The following is a 19054-nucleotide window of genomic DNA, read 5'->3' as shown; positions in this document are numbered from 1 at the left end:
CGCCAAACCCCCGGTCACATCCTCCATCCCTTTCCTCTAGGTTGCTCCAATCGTGGACGGTTGTATGATTATAATTTTGTGTACTACTGATATAAGAATTTGGACACTTTTTTACCAGCATGCCTTAACATAAAATGTGTCTGTATTATTATACGTATTATATTAGATATGCACAGAATATGGATATGTAGATTTGCTGTTTGCCCTCCCCGCTTTGAACTGAACTCAATTTGATCGCAGACGGGCAGCGATCAACATGAATTGCGAGTACCTCTGGAACTGAAAATACGATTGCAATCGTACCATACGAACAGACGCAAACGTTTAGCTAGGAATCGGCTAAAATGGTCAAAACATACTACTACTTTTTGTTCGCCGGCTTCACCGGAAGTGCATGTGGCACCGTCATCAGCTGTTCGCTATCGTGAAAGGTCTTATTGCGCGAAAACGAGTTCTCCGTGTAATTTCAACTGTTTTATCTTTATTGAAGATAAAAGTGGAACAAATACGTACATGCAAAACAGTCCCTTGGTAAATATTAATGTTCAAAAAGAGAAAACATTCGTCGGTGTTCGTTCTTTAGAAAAACATGAAAGAAGTCTTGCCAATTTGACTCAACTGCTTCGCTGACTGTTGCACGAGTCATATTCACAACGTTTGTCACATAGTATGTCAGTTAATAAAATTAGCCTAGTATTATTTAATTAAATTAGCCTACAATATTTAATACGTTAAAATATTTTAATTACTGTATGGCCAACGGGAGCGCCTGTGACTGTTGCACGAGTCACATTCACAACGTTTGTCACACAGTATGTCAGTTAATAAAATTAGCCTAGTATTATTTAATTAAATTAGCCTACAATATTTAATACGTTAAAATATTTTAATTACTGTATGGCCAACGGGAGCGCCTGTGGTATTGACAAGGATACTGAATGGCCTAACCATACTACAGGGGTAGGCTAGGTCGACAGCAGTAATGCTGTGTTATTATTCAAACCTGTATTGTACTGTAGGCTATGTTAATTGTTATAGAGATACAGTACGTATTCACCAATCAGTGTGAAGAGCTGAGTAAAATGTGAGAACTTAAATCCGTCACTGGAATCTGCAGTCTAAGTTACCATTTTCAGTGTTTCTTGCCACATTAAGACCTCACTCTAGTTACTGTAGACTATTTAACAGTAAAGTTAGGCCTAGATTATCCTTAATTTTTAAACAAGGTATAGGCTACTAGGCTGAACTGAAGATAAGCTATTGTGGGCTTCTGCAGTGTGATTTATAATGATGTTGCATATCTCAGAGGAAAATAATTGGGATCGCTTTGCCTTTATTTAATCATCCCAGATGGCAAGGTGTGCAGTAGGCCTACTGTATCTTATCTGAAGAACGGAAGTCAAGTTGTTCTGGCGAAGTGCCTTTGTATGGAAACAATTCTTGTAAGTGGTACAGTACCTAGGCTATAGCTTTGAACTTCAAAAGCGATATGCTTGATAAGGACAATGGTTGACATAACTGTTACTATTGACAATTTAACCTTTCTTTATATCCTAGTCAAAACTACAGTACCTACATATTAAAATATTTCTTTTACATTTTCACAGCTCCCTCAGACATTCATGTAATCTAGATATTAAAAAGAGGACACTTTCATTGAATTATGTATGATAACACTATTTGGCTTTGACATCTGATAAAAAAATTAAATTTGTTTCCTTCTTTTACACAGAGGTGCAATCATGTCATATCATGGAAAGCTTCCGGTTTCTCAAAAAATCCACTTGTCGATATTGTGCAAAGTCATCATCGCCTTTATCGTCGGTCTGCAGTTCTTCCAAAAAGGAACAGAGGCAAAGTCTGCCAGGGGCAATATTAATACAGTAACTGCAGCCAAGTCTTTTGGCCACTTAATTACCAATTTCTGTTTCACAGGTAAAATTCCAGAATTCTTGTTTTACAATTTTCTGTGTACTAATATTTAAAGCTTCTAGATGATGACAGTTTGGTAACTATGGCAATGTTTATAATATAATAATAATAAACTATTAAAATAATGAAGTGAACCACTTTCCTTGCAGGACTGGTACTGGAAAATATATCTAAAAAAATCAAAGATATCTGTAACCAGGAAGACATATTGATGAACATGGACATGGCATGAGGACTTAGTGGCATATTCCCCTGGGCGTGAACAACGTTTCAAAGCTTACAGGAAAGCCTACATGTTACATATTTGATGGTATTAAAAACTAATATGATATGCTTAATAAAAATACAACAACAATTTCAATACAGTTATTTGGTGCTGGAAAAGATCATATTTAATGTAATGGTAAAATGGTTCATCTTTTTCTTTCACTTTTCCAAAGTTGGAACTGGGAGGCTATTTTACCAGTTAAACACAACCTCAGCTCCTGGCCAGGTGTACCTTTACCCAGAGAATGTTTGGCAACAAGTTCGCTCTTCAGAAGATTGCGGAGAGAAGATAAAGCTGGCCCAACACAGAGGTTTGAATCTTCTTGTAAAATTCATATCTTAACATGATTATCATTGGTCAGACTGGGGGCCACTGTACTGATTCGGTCCGCCACTATAATAATTGTAATAGTGGCCTGGAAGGCAGTAATATAGGCCTGGAAAGGCAGTAATTTTATAGTGCTAGGGTTGCCAGCCACATAGGCATGTAGGAGAAGCAGTAACAAATAGTTCTTTTACATAGCATTTTGCCAAACGATACCGGATAAACGATTTCCCTGACTCCATATTGGGGCTTTACAAAGTTTCTACGATGTCTCAATTCATTGTTTCCTTTAATATCTTGTTACAGTTGATCTATTCGAGAAGGAAGGCAATTTCTCCATGCTTCATTTTGAAGAGCAAGGCACCTGGGTTGCCATGTATGCCCCCGCAGACGTGTGCAATTTAGACGCTTCCACGATGCAGCCAGTCTATCTAGCTTACCATGTACAAATCTTCAACACTGACTCACATGGGGTGCCTTCTAATCAATTTAGCTGCGAGGACACAGGTTAGTTGCAGTGACAAGGTAAAGCCTTAGTATAGAGTGTTAATTTTTTTTCTTTAAAGGAATTTTTTAGTGAAAAATGGGATCCAGTCCATCCGGTCGTATCATATTTTGTCTTTGTATTACCCTAAGCCTTGCCCTGTGATGATTTTTAGTTTCTGTGATAGAGTGCTTGAAATGTTGGCCCGTCCTGCCAGAAAATTTGAATCTAACACTGACTTACGTCGAGACGTGACGTCAGTGCAGCACATTGGCCAGACTGGATCAGATATCACTATTAGCTTGGCCTTGTAATGCTCACAGGAATGTGACTTCACGTACGGCTGTGATTAAGAAAATCTCTCAAATAACAAATATCTGAACAACATATGATGAAGAAGAACTAGTAAGGGAATTCTGGAACGTTTAACTCTCCAAAAGATTGCAATTTCACTGGGAAATTTCCATCTAAATCGCTATTTTACTGTCAGAAAGTTTACCTTTCCTCGCTAGTGTAGCTTGCTAATGACTTGGTCCCTTCAGCCCCCGAAACGAAGTGCCATTATAACGTCACAATAGCTCATCTTTCTCCACTGTTCAATATATATTAGATTAAGTTGGCGGGAGGTTAAAAAATTCACTTCTCCTGAATCATAGGCCTGAAAAATCCCCAAACAAGGAATGTGGCGATGAAAATATTATGGAGTCTTTTTGATATACCCAATAGACGGCCACTAAAATATTCCTGTAAGATGTATACAGGCATCAAAATTTGGCTATTTACTGTCAAAAATCCAGTGGATTTTGCCATTTTTCCAGCAAGAAAAGAAGCACTGGCAATTTTCTGCCAGTAGACAATAATAACATAATAACTTAAAATACATCTTAAGTCGGTTTTACAATCGTCAGTCACAGAGTCGGTAGGATTTCTGAACCTAACCGACAGTAAACTCTGGATGACTACCTATTATCAGCAAATATTATTGGACTTCTCTGAAAACTCTGTTAAGTTCTTTGTAGCCGGTAGATTTTTGAAGCATCAATTGGCATTTTCTGTCAAGTGGCTCAAGTGTTGAGATTCTAGGCCGGATGTTGTATATCTTTCACCATGCAGCCACACTTGGACTTATAAATCATACCGTAGGTAATACCTTGCTTCATAAATGTCAAATGAGTTGAGTTAAATCCTTTTGAAAAATTGTTACTCTTCAGTATGTTCTAGTTTGTGAAAGATATATATATATGCGAAGGAAAGTGTGTTCTGTTGCCCATGGATATGCTAAGTTTTCATTAGATAAGCCCTGTAATTTTGTGACAAAAAGGCAACTTGTTTTCTTTTTTCATCAGGTCTCCTGGGTTTCTACGAACTCCTCGCCTTTCTTTATTTCGTGATCGGTTGTATGTGCGCACCTAGCCTTTGGGAGACTTTGCAGAAACAGGGACCGATGCATGACGTCCTTAGTATGCTTACTAAAGTCCTTTGCCTCCAGGCGTCTGCTGCCCTCTGTATGTGCATCCATCTTTACCGGTTCGCAAGAGATGGAGAAGGATCTTCACTCGCTGAAAATTTATCAGAGGGTAAGATAGAATGAAATCTGCTATGGATATATGCTATGGGTATAACATTTGGTCATATTGAACAGTTTGTTTAAGGTTACGAAAAGTACAAGTAATTCCTTTATTTTTTATGCAATAATTTTGTATCAGCTTTCAGTACACATATTTAAACAATGTTTTGATACTTTTAAAATGAAAATAAAAATTTTAAAAAACTGTTAGCAAACTACTTATCCACTAAAGAGCCTGTGTAAGTGAATGTGTAAAAGTAAGCATGCCTGAAGTTTCCATCCTAGCAACATCTTCTTCAGCCTCTGAAGAAAATCCAGCAAGGATGGAAATATCCGGCCAAAAAAACACCATTTAGTTGTTGAATTGTTTATCACTAGGTAGAAAGATCTTCAAGTATGAAAACAGTTTATCTTGGAAACCCATTGTGTCAGCACAGGCTGTTTCACAACACGTTTGTTAAACTTTTAGGTAAATATTTTTACCTCCAAAATGTTCATTGTTCTTAGGTAAATGTACAGTCAATACATACAGCTACGGTCATTACCCACAACACAGTGTACATAGCAGCGATGGACATCTCATGTGTAGATAAAAGATAACAAGGTATCAAGTTTCATTACTGTCTGCATTTTGCAGCGACAAGAAGAAAACTTCACTTGCAAGCAACGGAAAGTTAACTTTTTCAGAGCGCGGTTTGGGGCGAGTCTTCAATGCCTTTAACACAATAGGCAATGCAAGTCCACCAGGATAATTCCCTATTGTTTGATGTTGCTTCATCCTAACTGAACAGGACCCTGCAGCTTCTGCAGGTTTGCTTTTAAACACAGTGTCTGAATAACAAGAACACCACACTTGTTCATGATTCACTTGTAGTGTCATTTTATTCCATTTCTCGATATTTTTCTTTTATTTTCTGAACATTAGTTTTGGAAATCTGCGCTCAGTTTGGTATGTTATACATGATGCTCAGTCTTGCTCTCGGTTGGACGTTGAGTACTTCCAAAACAGAGGTCAATTCAAAGATTTGGAAGAAATCTCCTCACGCGAAAATAGTCGGTTCTCTAGCCGCTGTACAAGTAAGTGCAGTAGTGGTACAATTCATCCATACAGAGAGAGAAGAGAGATTGTTTCATGAGCCATTTTATGATATTCTGAATTGTAGAACAAGTGTAAAGATCAACATGTATTATATAGATATATAGTTATATAGTTACATAGTTATATATGGTTATTTGATCATATAGTAATATAGATACATAGTTATATGTAGCTACATAGTTATATGGTTATTTGGACATAGAGTTATTGATATAAATAGTTATATAACTACATAGTTATATGTTTATTTGGTTATATAGTAATATAGATATATAGTTATATAACTACATATATTTATATGGTACTTTGGCCATATAGTGTAGTTACATAGTTAGATTGCTACATAGGTTTATGGTTTTTTGGTCATATAGTTATATAGATATATAGTTATATAACTACATAGTTACATATACTTTATATAGTTACATATTTGTATAGTTATATACTGTAGTTATATAGTTACATATTTATACAGTTACATAGTTATATAGTTACAGTATAACAGGTCCTATTGTCCGTGTGAAATTGGTGGAACTTGATAATTTGGATGATATTAATATCAAGATCTGGGATGTACAAGTTAAGATTTTCATTATTTATTTTTTAGCTACTGTACCTCTAGTAGTTTCCAGATGTAAAGATATCACAAGACTTGTATGAATGCCATCAAATATTTATCAGTTTAAAAATGTATATGTACAAAATATACAAGATTCTTACTCAGAAATACTGAAAATATAATTTAATGAGCCCCAATCAATGAGCGTATATTCTTGTTGGGAGGTATTAACTTGCAAAAAAACAAATAGAGCTCATTTTCAATATTGCAAACTATAACAATTTTTTTCCTTTCCCATTTTGTCAGTGCATTTGCATCATTTTGGAGCAGTTGTTTTCATCCAGTCATAGCATGTACCATGACCACCAAAGCATTCTGGGTATTCTAGCTTTAATTCTTCGGACTGTTCTAGCGGTCCTCTTCGCCAACTACCTCTACCAAGTTGTATCCAAAGAAAGAAGTGTCGTGAGAAAATTATTTTACAAAGGTTTTGCAACGGTAAGTCTTCTACAGGCTAGCTTATATGAGCCGTATTTGTCGTTTGTGAACATGCACACAAAATTTACACTGTTCCTATTGGAGACTTCTTTTAAGGCACAGGCGCGAAGCCAAGGGAGGGGGGCGAAAATAGAAACTGCTTCGATGCAACTTACAAGGCCTGGAAGTGTCAATTTCAGCAATGTGGGAGGCACTCTTGGCCGACCTTTTCTTGTACGCTTCGCGCCAGCCCATGGTCCTGGGAAGTGCCATTTCCAGCAATCTGGGAGGCATTTTCGGCCAAATGTTTCTTGTACGCTTCGCGCCAACCCAATGGTGGCGCTACGCTTAGATAGTTTGCCTACAGGCTTCGCCCCTCCCTTGGAAAATTCCTCGCAAGGCCCCTGTAAAGGCAACTCCTTTTACAGAACACTGTATGCTGACAGGGTCCTCATATTCAGCGTTATATGCTGAGGGGATATGTCAAGCACTGTGTCAAGAAAGGAAATGCTGCAGTTCTTTCAATATCCTGTACAGCTAGGATGAAGAAATATTAAACAATTGCAGTAGGGTTGGCTGATTAAAATCACAGTAATTTAAATCACTGATTTAAATGGCAATTTAAATCAAGTGATCTTTAAAGGAATAAGGAAGGCAGGAATCAAAGACAATTTATATTATTCAGTAACCTCAAAACTATCTAATATTCGATTCTCAAGTTAACCACTTTTTGTTGGACTGAATACACGCACTTTGAAAATCGGAAAACAAATAAAAATTGTTTGTTTTTGTTAAAAAAAAATTAAAAATCGCCAACCCTGACAATAGGGGAATATACCCATGGACATTTACTTACTATTGTGTGAAACGAGGGACACAATAGATTATATCCTATGCAGCCCCCCCAAACCCCCCTTCCTAGCAACGTACTTTTGACACCGTACCTCAGACAATTGAGTTCTGTTTCTTCGTTTCTTCCACAGTACTGTTTCCTTTGGTTCCTTGCATATCCAGTCATACTTCTAGTATCAACATTTTTGAATGAAGCCAGACAAAAAATGGTGAGTGCAATCATTTTAAATTAAATCCAAAGAACTAATTAGTAAATAGTTTACTACTAAGCACAACATGCAAAGAGAACATTATCTCACTCATGCTTTGAATTGCTATTTAGCTTTTATGAATTTTGCAAAGTTGAGGAATTTTTTCTTTCCTCATAAAGTAAAGCCACGACTGCCTTATTTTGGGGATGAAGTTGGTTCTAATTATTAGATTATCATGGAATATATTGATGTGCCTTTTCCAGTTCTGAATTGTAATAAACATTCTGCTCGCCTTCTATTAAGAGTTCATTATGAGTTTCGAGGAACACATGCAAAGATGAATAAAAGAACGTGTCAGGTTGTGAAATGTGTTTAAAATGGACATTTCGTTGAACCCCTCGTACATTTGTGACACCAACACCATTCCACCCGCCTCTTCATGCCACTTCTTACCCGTAAACGACATGAAAGTAATTTAATTGACATCAATCTGAACAGTTTATCGTCAATAAAACGCTGGGATTCAAGTCCGTTACGCAAACTGTCAACTCCCAATTCATTTTGACTAATGGTCATAAAAATGTTTATTCTTTTCAAACGATTCCTGGTTTTATGATTTACACAGAGAGAATGTTATGGTCTTCATTTTTTAAACCAAAAATGTTACAAAACTCAAATAATGATTGCCTCTCACACTTAACAAGTCTTCCACAGCCTCTACTCAAAGCTAAAACATCCCTAACCTGGGAATTATTTCTTTGTATGCTTAAAAATACTTTTGAAACCCTTTTAGCAAGGATATATCTTTCAACAACGTTATGGCCAACGATAATGACCTTTCAACGTTTGTGCCTTTGATACCACGATTAGCTCTTAAAATTCAGTGTTTTTTTGTTGTTTTTGTTTCCTTTCAGGCGGTTGTGTTTGGTGTGACCATCTCGCAATCTATAGCAGTCGTAATGCTGTACCGGTTATTTCTATCGCGAAGTCTTTACTGGGAAATCTCAGCGTTGTCGTCAGCCTCCCTTCCACTCCGACTAGACATCAAAAACTTTGACAATAAAAGTAAGAAATGATGTCAAGGTTGTAGGTTCATTCATGAAGGACGCCCTCACTTTGGGAATCTCGCAGTATAAAAGTCAGCTCAATAGCTCATCTTACTGATAGTGTGTGATCAAGATTAAAAATTCTTTAGTCGAAGAAAAAATCATGAAGACTAGGCTGAAGAAGACATCAGGGAGCAGCTGTTGATCTATGCTAGTCTACCTCACCACAGCAAGACCAAGAGGTTATACTATAGGGACAAGGTATTTACAAATCTTTGTAAATCACTTTTTATCTATTTCTGTTAGGCATATGTTTATGTGCTACTGTCTTGACGCACCTTGTTGTTAGCTAATAACCTACAATGTCATATTTCTGAGTTCATAGGATAATAGGATAATATCTATTTCTGATGGATGTGTGATTAAAAAAATCTGTGATCTCTTTCTTTAATACTCTTAATTAAGGATTAGAGTGAAAAAAAAGACAATTGACAAATTCCACAAAGGGTCAAATATGCAGTTCATCGCAAACTCGTCGGTGTGATATTTTAGCCGAGCAGGATTTCGCAATCAAATGTTGACATTCTGTCATGCAGTAAAAGAAGACCAATTAATGTGCCAATTTGGAACAAAGTCAATACTATTAAATAATTAGAAAAATAATAATAATATTTTGGCAATAATTCCTAATATTAATATTTAAATTATATTTCTGTTGTTTTCTTTGGCAATTGGTGATGATTTCTTGAATCAGAATTCTGTTTTGGAAATTTCATGTGTTTGGACGATTTTATGTGGATTATGTGTGTGTTAGTGCTTGGGCAGTACTTACAGCAAGCCTATTAAATCTCATGTTATTTTTAAACTTGTTCAAATTGAAGAAACATCCATTCACTAGTCCAATGTATTTCAAATAAATGTATTTTGGGGTTCAACCAGTTAGGACTATTTTTTTGCTGTTCTGTTCCACATCACAGCACACATACTGACTGTACAAGCAGTAAGAATATTTCATTTCTATCAGTTAAAGAATGGACAAATAGAAGAGTAATTTACAGCTAGAATGAATGCGAACCAATAACCTCTCGGTTACTAGCCCAGCTCTTTACCAAATGTGATCTCTCAGATAAAGGTTAGAAACTGCTCATACTGTCAGTATCAGTGCTTTGAAGAATGATACAAGAGTACATTTTCGAGTGGTATTAGCGTTAGGAATTTTTCCCAATTGGCTGTGAAAATCATTGAAGTGTTGAATATTCATAGGGAATGATAGGTTACTCCTTACTTTTTGCCAGTTATGTAAATTGATTCATTCAATTCTCCCATACAAGTTTATTATTTGAAATTGTCAAAATATTATTTACCAGCCAATTACAGAACATCATCAGACCTAAAATTTCACAGTTCAAAGCTACATTTTGAACAAAGTACCAGTGCTTCCAAAATCTGCTGGCTAATATCAAGTTACCACTGGCATTTTCCTGAATAACAGCACACTCCCAGTTTTCTGTTATGAGAGGAACCCAATTACATTTGCTGATAATAAGCAATAATACAGAGCTTATGTTACATCTGGAAATCATGCAGATTTTTTGGCAGACGATTGTTATCTGACATACCATATTTTTATGTTCTTAATGTCAACTGGCCAAAGACTGTCTTTTTGTTTCCAACTGGCAATGGGCAAAATCCACTGGCCAGTAATAACCTGAACTGTACAGCTTGATTATCTAATGACTGTCTATGCAGTTTGAATATGCAACAATTTGAAATGTTGGAAGCACAGATGCAAAATCAAATACCTAATTTTGGGATAGCACAATGTGAAACCATGTTTTATTTTGTAATATTGTTCATATGTCATTTTCATCATGTTTTTATCATGATGATTAAAATAGTATAACTTTGTTGTATATGGAATATATCAAATTTATTTAATCCTTAATCAATTTTAAATTAGTGTATTCTTTTCAGGTCATAAGTAGTTTAATTTATAAATCATTTTGAAAAACTACAGTATAACTTTTTTTTTTTGTGAAAAACAAACAAAAGGGAACTATGTGAACTTTGTTATTTTATAATAGTCATTTTGATTTCATTAGTTAAAAGGTAAGGTTTCTAATTTTAATTAATATGAGGAGTGCCATTAATAGGTATTGTAAGGTACATTATAATCAGCAACTGATTGTTAATACTAGGTCACAGTATATATACATATATATATATATATTGAAATCAATGAGTTGGAAAAACTTCCAGTTCTTGGTTTTCCAACTCATTACGATTTCAATTATATATATATTCATTTCCCTTTGTCGTTTACTTCCATTTCATTAACATAAAATATATATATATATATAATTGAAATCGTAGTGAGTTGGAAATGCAAAAATAGTGATAAAACTTTCAGCCTCCACCCAGATTCGAACCTGGTCCTCCCGCTTTATATGCGGACACCCTAAATATAAATATATAAATATATTTTTTTTTTATAAATTCTAATACATAACTCAATATTTGTCAATTATGAGTCATACCTTATTTCTCTGCTATTGTTTATTATTAATGTTATTTGGATTACACATGGATATTTTTTAATGCATATATATATATATATATATATATATATATTGGGATGTCTCAAAAGTGTGTCCCTTGTCCATACTGCAAGGAAACTGATGGAATCTGTCACGAAGAGGAGAGAATTGTACATTGCGACAGCAAGGATTGTTCCGTCTATGTCAGTACTTAAGGGGCATTAGGCTTCTGGACTGCAATGCTTCTTTGAGAAGGCCAAGGTACCTGTCATCAAATGGTCCTAAAAGGTACTTAGTTTTAAATTCAGTGTTCACTTTTTTAACCTTGTTTGATATGTTTTAATACCGTTCTTTTGTTTTAGTATCTGCTCATTCCATTTAATAATGCTTAAGTTTCTTTTCTATAAGAGTCTTATCCTACAGGGTTATTAACTCCTTTCTTATACATGAACTCTATTTTGAATGCTCAAGTAGTATTTTTTGTTACATGGTGTCGTTTAAAACTCCACTTCCCATACACAATATTCAGATGTCTTGTGGAGAACACTTCTATAAATACTTTCACACACTTCTGCATCACATGGCATAACAGAATAGTTCAGAGGTTTTTCATAGTTAAATCATAGATAAGCAAAACTACTGAATGTGGTCCCCTTAGTTTGGATATTTTGGACCCAAGGTAAATCTGTGACATCACAGCCATATCAATACCATTTAAATGTGGCAGTGGGGGTGAGGGGTGGAGATTATTATCAAATGTAATTTTCTCTTCACCTGTAATTTGTTGTGGTATATGAAGTGGTGAAGTATTGTTTCCCATTTTTTCGGGTTATTTGCGATAATTGTGTATTTCCTCTGGATTATACTTGTTACATTTGCTTTGAGTTTTGAATTTCTACTTAACCACTCTCTCATATTTAACTTATCATATCATGTTCGTGCAATTTCATCCGTACTTGTCTGACCAGAATCGAGTTACCATTAAATGCTAGCGAGTTAAATGCCAGTAAGCTGATGTTAGGTTTTACTCAATACTATCACTTGCCATTTTCAAGATAAATTTTTGTTTTCTTAAATTTTTTTCTGCCACCGTCCTTGAAAATGATTTGTAGTTTGCTGGCACAACGCAGTTAACAGTTGCATTGCTTAGAAATATCATCTGGCCTAACATGTAGATCAACATGCCAATTTAAAAAATCATTGGTTATCTTAAATATTAAATATAAAACAAAGAAATCAGATATTTTTCAAAATGGATACAAATATTTGGCCTATGTGTAGTTAATACTAACATAGCAGATATACTTGTCCCAGATGGATAAGGTACTGTATATAACAACTGTGACACCACTGTGGGTTGACTAAAGCTAACCCTTTATAATATGGGAGACCTAAAAATTGAAAGTCACTTTTGTAGTTGGGTACCATAATCTTTTACTAAATGAAGGCAAGTAGACTTACAGGGTAACTCAAGAAGCCTCAAATTTTCTACTTTATGGTAGGCCGTATGTGCAACACTTATGTTGCGACATGCCTGTTTCTGTACCAAGTTATAGCTATTTATGTTCTTGAGCCGTCACATCGACAACTTATAATGCATCTCACCTTGTGATTTATAAAGATGTGTTCAATGGTTTCATGTGTGTTTGCTTCTATCTTGATTAAGTCTGTTCTGATTTTTCTGTATCATACCACAAACTGTTGAACCACAGAGGCTTATAGAGTGGGTGGTTCATGTCAGAAAGATATCGACACAAACCTAAGCAGGTCATTAGCATATGTACCTGATCTTTCTGTCTTTATTTATTGCACCTTGCTGTCAAGCTTGCCTTGGCATACATGATCTGAATCTATTGTATTACTGGTAACCATGACAGCATACTGAAGACCACGGTGTACGGTCAACAGATACTCGTACAACATGATAACATGATGTATTTAAGTGGTATGTTTGTTAAACGTACCCATTGATGAAAATGGTATCACCGTGGTTCAGGCACGATATGTCTGTATTTTGGTCACATTTAGGTTCCAATAACAAAAAATGGTTGAATGGGTTTCTAATTTACAAACAAAGTATTTATGTCTGTACTTTGATGATGCTTTATTAAAAGACAGTACAAATATTTAGACCAATATCCATATTTTGTATTTCTTTTGTGTTAGTGATTCCCCCGACCCAACACAGCCTCCCCCACCACCCCAAACTGTCTCGCTACATTATTTCCGCCACTTTGATGAATAATATGTAACCTAATGTAACTTCCAATTTTAAACATGTTAATTCCAACGCCCAATGATCGGAGCTAGATATTTCCATTTTGCGTTGCTCCAAATGTAATTAGTTTCATAGCCAATGAAAATGCGTACCAATTACGGGAGTTGAACATGAAAATAACTTGAGTCAATATTGAAGATAGGAGGGGGGTGGGGCTGTATCTGAAGGCAATCAATGCACCATTTAAAAAAGCATGGTTTATCCATGTGCAACACCATCCTATAATTATATACTATGGAGCTGCAACCATGCTTATACATAAAGTCTTTGGCCTAGCTGGTATATACTGTAGTAAACAAATGCCATCTTAGTCTTTACCTTGAGCAGCCTAGGCGAGTAAGTATGGTTGACGTTTACCATTAATACCGCAGATACATTGCTACCTGCGGAGATAGTCCCATTACTGGCCCACTTAGTTCAGGTTAGGTTGCATATTTATTCTTCTGTGATTTATATGTATGTATGTATGTTTGTAAATATATATATATATATATAAATTTACATATATATATATATATATATAAATATATATATATATATACATATATATATATATACATATATACATATATATATATATATATATATGTATATATAAATATATATATATATATATATATATATATATATATATACATATATATATATATACATATATACATATATATATATATATATATATACATCACAGTATAAGTTAGGCCTATCTATATAATTGTCTTTTTTTTTATGCTCTTCAGGGATTCCAATTACGTTAGGCCTACTGTTGGAAAATATACGCAATTTTGGCGTGCTCAAACCTGGAGCCAATACTGATGGCGTTTAATGGTGGGAACATGCCCGAATAAGAAAGAATATTATTTACTGGTATAGTTCCCTGAAATCCTCCATTTTTACTCATCCCATCTCTTTTCGGATAAGCCTAGATCCACTTAATTGTATTTTGGGAACAGTTCTGTGTTAGTCAGTCACACTGCGTTAAAGTACAAATGTCCACACAATACATATATAATATATAATATCCCTAACAGCACTTAACAGATTTTAGACGAAGCTGTACATGATTCATCAAATGTAGCTGTCCATAGTTTAAAGTAATACATTAAATTAACCCGCTTATGATGTACACTTTGTGTTTTTTGCGATACCTCTGCGTACTATAGTACACAGCTGTTAGCTTTGCAAAGAGGACATTCTTGGCATTCCGGAAACGTCAGCCATTAATTCTATCTTCTTTTTTTTCTAAACAGTCGTTGCGTTCATCTCCGCCGGTGTTTCAACACATCGTCAAGTATAAAAGTGTTGCGTGTTATTATGAACCATGTTAACTGTGTTTTGACGAATAACTGGATGCCAAGATCAGAATTGACGTGTCAGTATGTCATATTTGTTTCTTGTGGTGTAATATGAACGATTTGATAAGAGAGGTTTGTGTGTGTAGTGAACGTTTATGGGACATGTATCTGGTAAGCTGTTATCTGTGGTTCTTAAAACAGTAGATGACGACGATTCTATATAGCCTATCATCTAGAGGCTTCTTATATGAAACATATATAGCATGTTTGCGTACTAACAGCACAAACTAGTGTACACTAACTGCAGCAGGAAACTCGTGGGACAACACTCAGTTACCAGTTGCGAGGAAAGTTCACGAATCTGAAGAGCCATTTCTTGGGTGAGTATGTATTTATGATTTCTTAATTGCGTTATGTTAGTTTTCGATATTTTAATCATTTCTTATCATTCATCGTTGTTTTTTACACGGTCCCCTTGTCAGGGATTCTGAATTGGAGGGGTACCATGTCGAGTTTAAGGAGGGGTACCAACAACTTACAAGGTAAGAAGGTTGAGGGTCTGGTATCATGTAACATGTGAAGTTTCTGTACACATGTGGGAGGCACGGATTAGAGGAGGGGTGCAGTAGTCTGCTAGGAAGGGTATGGCCCCAATGTGCCCCATATGGGTACGAGCTGGTCTATACAGCAAGAGGGTAATTTTATAAAGTAAGATACCCATCAATTCTTGTTAATGAACCTTTGGGGCATACCGTAGCAAATACCACTTTGTATTTCATTACTGAGATGTACAGTATGATCAGAAACTAAAGTGATATTTTTCAAGCAATCGAAGTTCTAATCGAGACACATTTTATAGTGTAAAAGATATCGTATTCTCGTATATCAACTTAATTTTATCAACTGATATCAATACTTTTTGTTAATATAATTTAGCTTGTTGACTTTTTCGTCTGGCATACTAAAACTCAAAAACATATGTTAATTACTAGTAATTACTTTAAAAAGAAATAAACCAGTAGAAAATGTAGTGAGGAAGCACTTATGATTTTCTTTTTATTGAAATTAGTGACTAATATTGTCAGATATAAATATGAGGAGGTTGGCTTTTCCTTGAGGTGCAAGAACTTTAGAGTTGTCTTGCAACTATATTGTTTTCGTTCTCTTCTCTGTCTCTCTCTCTCTCGTTTTTTTTTTTGGGGGGGGGGGTTTTGTGGGGGGGGTGTTGTTGAGGATGGGTGGTGGAAGGAATATGAGTATTCTGGAGTGGCGTTCTAAGCTGCGGACGGGGCTGTCCGCCCCGGGTATCAGTCAGTGTGTGCCACATATTGATCATATGATCAATTCAAAGCTTTGCCAAAGATAGCACCATTTTGCATCTAAGCCATCTCATATCACCAAAAATTTCTCAAATGGGAGGGGAAACCCCCTTAGACCACTCCCTTAAAGACGACATGACCTGCACGGGGTGGAAGAGAAAATATCCGCCCAGGGTGCCAACTACTCTAGGTACGCCACTGGTACTTTGTAATGAAACAATCACGTGTGGTGTGCACTCCAAAACAAAAGGAATATCATAATATAAGAGATTTGTTTGTATTGTTATTTATTATTCATAAGGTTCACGTTCCTTCGTTGACAAAAAAAAATCTCCCGAAGAAATCCTTATAATAGTTAAATCACCTTTAACTTATACTTTGAATTACAATTTTTCGGTAAAGTTGCCGACCAAACGCAAGCAGCAAAATTTTACACATTGTATTTATTATACTATGCTGTTTCCATACGTTTCTCACTGATCACAAATATCTACGTATAGTATAGAGTCATAGTAACGGGTATATGCCAATTGATGTAACGGTTGCAAGGTTATCTTCCGAGTGTGAGAGTTTCTCGAATGTTCCACGCGGAACCCCCACGAGACCTCTCTTTCTCGCCACAGGGTGCTCGTCGTTGAGGTGAGAGCTGGTGACGCAGACAGTGTGGTATGAATTATCCTACTCGTCTGTTTCTATGGTAGAAGAGCTTCTCCCGCTAAATATTGATGATGTCGTTGCGATGTTGTCATTTTGACGGATCTAACTATGATGTAATGTGCATTTGTATAAACAACGCTAATTGTCTTCTCAGACATCTGTTGTTCATAATCTATTATTTACCTTTTCTAACTTCGCGACTTTAACATCTGTTTGGGCTTATTGAGTGATGTTTATCATATAGCTGCTATATGAAAGATGCCAACCGACTTTTGATCAGACGATCGCAACTGTATTAACAATTTTTAATTACTAATGGTTTCAAAAGTGTGTTTGATTTACGCACACGTCACATGTTTAGATAGGACAGATGTATTCCCTATCTTTACTCTGACAGATTAAGTTTGAGTTGGATTAGGTAATAATAAAAAGTACAATCAAACTTAGTCATGACGACAGCGAAATCGTCAACTCTTTGTATACAGTGGTGGTTCAAGGATTCTTGCTCCCTGACCCCACCTCTACCGACCCATCCACCGCTCAATATTGGCCGCCATCTGGGCTCTTTCTTTAAATCGATGACTTTCTGTTCTAACAAAGGAAAACATCGTGTTAGATAAGATACTTAAAACTATGCATAATATTATAGTAGCTTTTTACTTTTAAATCCACCTAATATGGAAAAAAGGTTCTCAAAGAGGGGACACTCCTTCGAAGTAAGTACCCCTTGCCCTAGATGGTTGATGACATCCATCGCCTGCGTCCGTTCCCCTTCCCATCTCTTTCCATCGAAACATCCTGGATACGCCACTGGTTACGTACATGTTCCACATGAGCCCGTGTCTTCATGTTATGATAATATCGCTCAATTAGCAAATATGATATCGAGAAGAATGTGAAAGTATTATAATATTGCTATTTATTTCGTATATTCATAATTTTATCTTTTTTCTTCTTCTTCTTCTTCTTTAGGAAAATCTGTTAACATGGCTGCCAACTACGTCAAGGCCGATGAGCTAGACCGTCAATTCTTACAGTGTGCACTTTGCATCGATCGATTGCAAAAACCAAAGCTGTTACCATGCCAACACACGTTTTGCCAAAGTTGCTTAGAATTGTGGGTGACACAAAATGGCGGAACTTTGTCATGTCCATTTTGTCGCAATCAGTATTCTTTAACACAGAAAGGCGTGGCGGGGCTTCCAGATAATTTCTTCGTAAACAACATTATTGACTTCATCAACCGTAAAAGGACGGCGTCGTCAGCAGCAGCTAATTGTGACAGTTGTGAGAACGAGGCAAGTGATTACTGTTACGACTGCGCAGAGTTTATGTGTATAGAATGTACGGCAGCCCATAAAAGACTTCGGACGGCTCGGCAACACAAAATTACAAGTATTGATGAATATCTGTCGGATTTGACATCCGTTGAGAACGTTTATGCCGATGATGAAGCGAAATTTTGCGGTAGCCACGAAGGACAGGAAATAGAGATTTACTGTGAGTCATGCGGTGTGCCAATCTGTCAAAAGTGCAGAGCCAAGGATCACGAAGGATCTGGACACGAACTGATCCAACTCACCGAAGCTGGACGAACCAGTCGGAAGATACTGAGTGATCTAGCGGACCGTGCGCGAGAAAAAGTCGATAGTTTGCGAGAAACCGTTTCCATGTTGAAGGAAACCAACCGCCTTCTCCACGGTAACAGAGAGGCAGCTTCGAGTCAGATAAAGGCGCGAAAAAGAGCATTGCTGGAATTGATTGAGGCATTTGGTGAAGAAGCTGAAGCAGAACTGGAACAAGAATATACTTGTCGAAAGGAGACCCTCGAGAAAGATATTGACTATTTTCAACAGACTCTCGACAAGACGACGAGCGTTTGCAACGTGACACAAAACCTATTGAACGAAGGTGACGATGAGGCGTTACTTTACGTCAGTCGGGACACAATCCATAAATTGGAAGAGAACGTCGCTTCTCAAGTTCGACCAAAAACTGATGATGATGGACGGATTAAGTTTATCTCTGGAAACTGCAAGGGTATAGAACGCGTCGATCAGCTCGGTTTTATTGAGAAGACAACCAAACAGCACAAGTTAATACCGTCGCCACATCTTAGACCAATTACCACCGCTAAGTCAAGCTTTGTGGTAGGCGAAACTGCCAACG

At 36.3% G+C, this 19054-nt stretch overlaps 2 protein-coding genes across 6 annotated transcripts in view; both read left to right on the top strand.

The window, feature by feature from the left end:
- Nucleotides 1-398: 398 nt before the first annotated feature.
- Nucleotides 399-12412, top strand: LOC139974654 (integral membrane protein GPR180-like). Of its 5 annotated transcripts, none has more exons than XM_071981886.1 (9): nt 399-531; nt 1733-1935; nt 2373-2510; nt 2831-3031; nt 4355-4585; nt 5501-5652; nt 6540-6731; nt 7694-7771; nt 8668-12412. In XM_071981886.1, the coding sequence occupies exons 2-9, from the start codon at nt 1743-1745 to the stop codon at nt 8827-8829; spliced, it is 1347 nt and encodes a 448-aa protein (XP_071837987.1). In that variant the 5' UTR covers nt 399-531; nt 1733-1742; the 3' UTR covers nt 8830-12412. The 5 variants fall into 5 exon arrangements, with proteins under 5 accessions (XP_071837987.1, XP_071837986.1, XP_071837990.1 ...); XM_071981885.1 differs by having other exon boundaries at nt 425-667; XM_071981889.1 differs by lacking the exon at nt 399-531 and adding an exon at nt 720-812.
- Nucleotides 12413-14853: 2441 nt separating this feature from the next.
- The window catches only part of LOC139974649 (tripartite motif-containing protein 2-like), a 7166-nt gene continuing 2965 nt past the window's right edge, over nt 14854-19054 (top strand). Inside the window, exons 1-2 of the mRNA XM_071981878.1 lie at nt 14854-15289; nt 17858-19054. The exon at nt 17858-19054 is cut by the window's right edge and continues 245 nt beyond it. Coding sequence (XP_071837979.1) covers nt 17872-19054 — 1183 coding nt within the window. The 5' untranslated portion in view covers nt 14854-15289; nt 17858-17871. The remainder of the gene's footprint in view (nt 15290-17857) is intronic.

Source organism: Apostichopus japonicus, chromosome 10 (genome assembly GCF_037975245.1).
Source record: "Apostichopus japonicus isolate 1M-3 chromosome 10, ASM3797524v1, whole genome shotgun sequence".
Lineage (NCBI taxonomy): Eukaryota > Metazoa > Echinodermata > Holothuroidea > Aspidochirotida > Stichopodidae > Apostichopus > Apostichopus japonicus.
The sequence above is the reverse complement of the archived record's forward strand: the minus strand, read 5'-3'. Positions and strand labels throughout refer to the sequence as shown.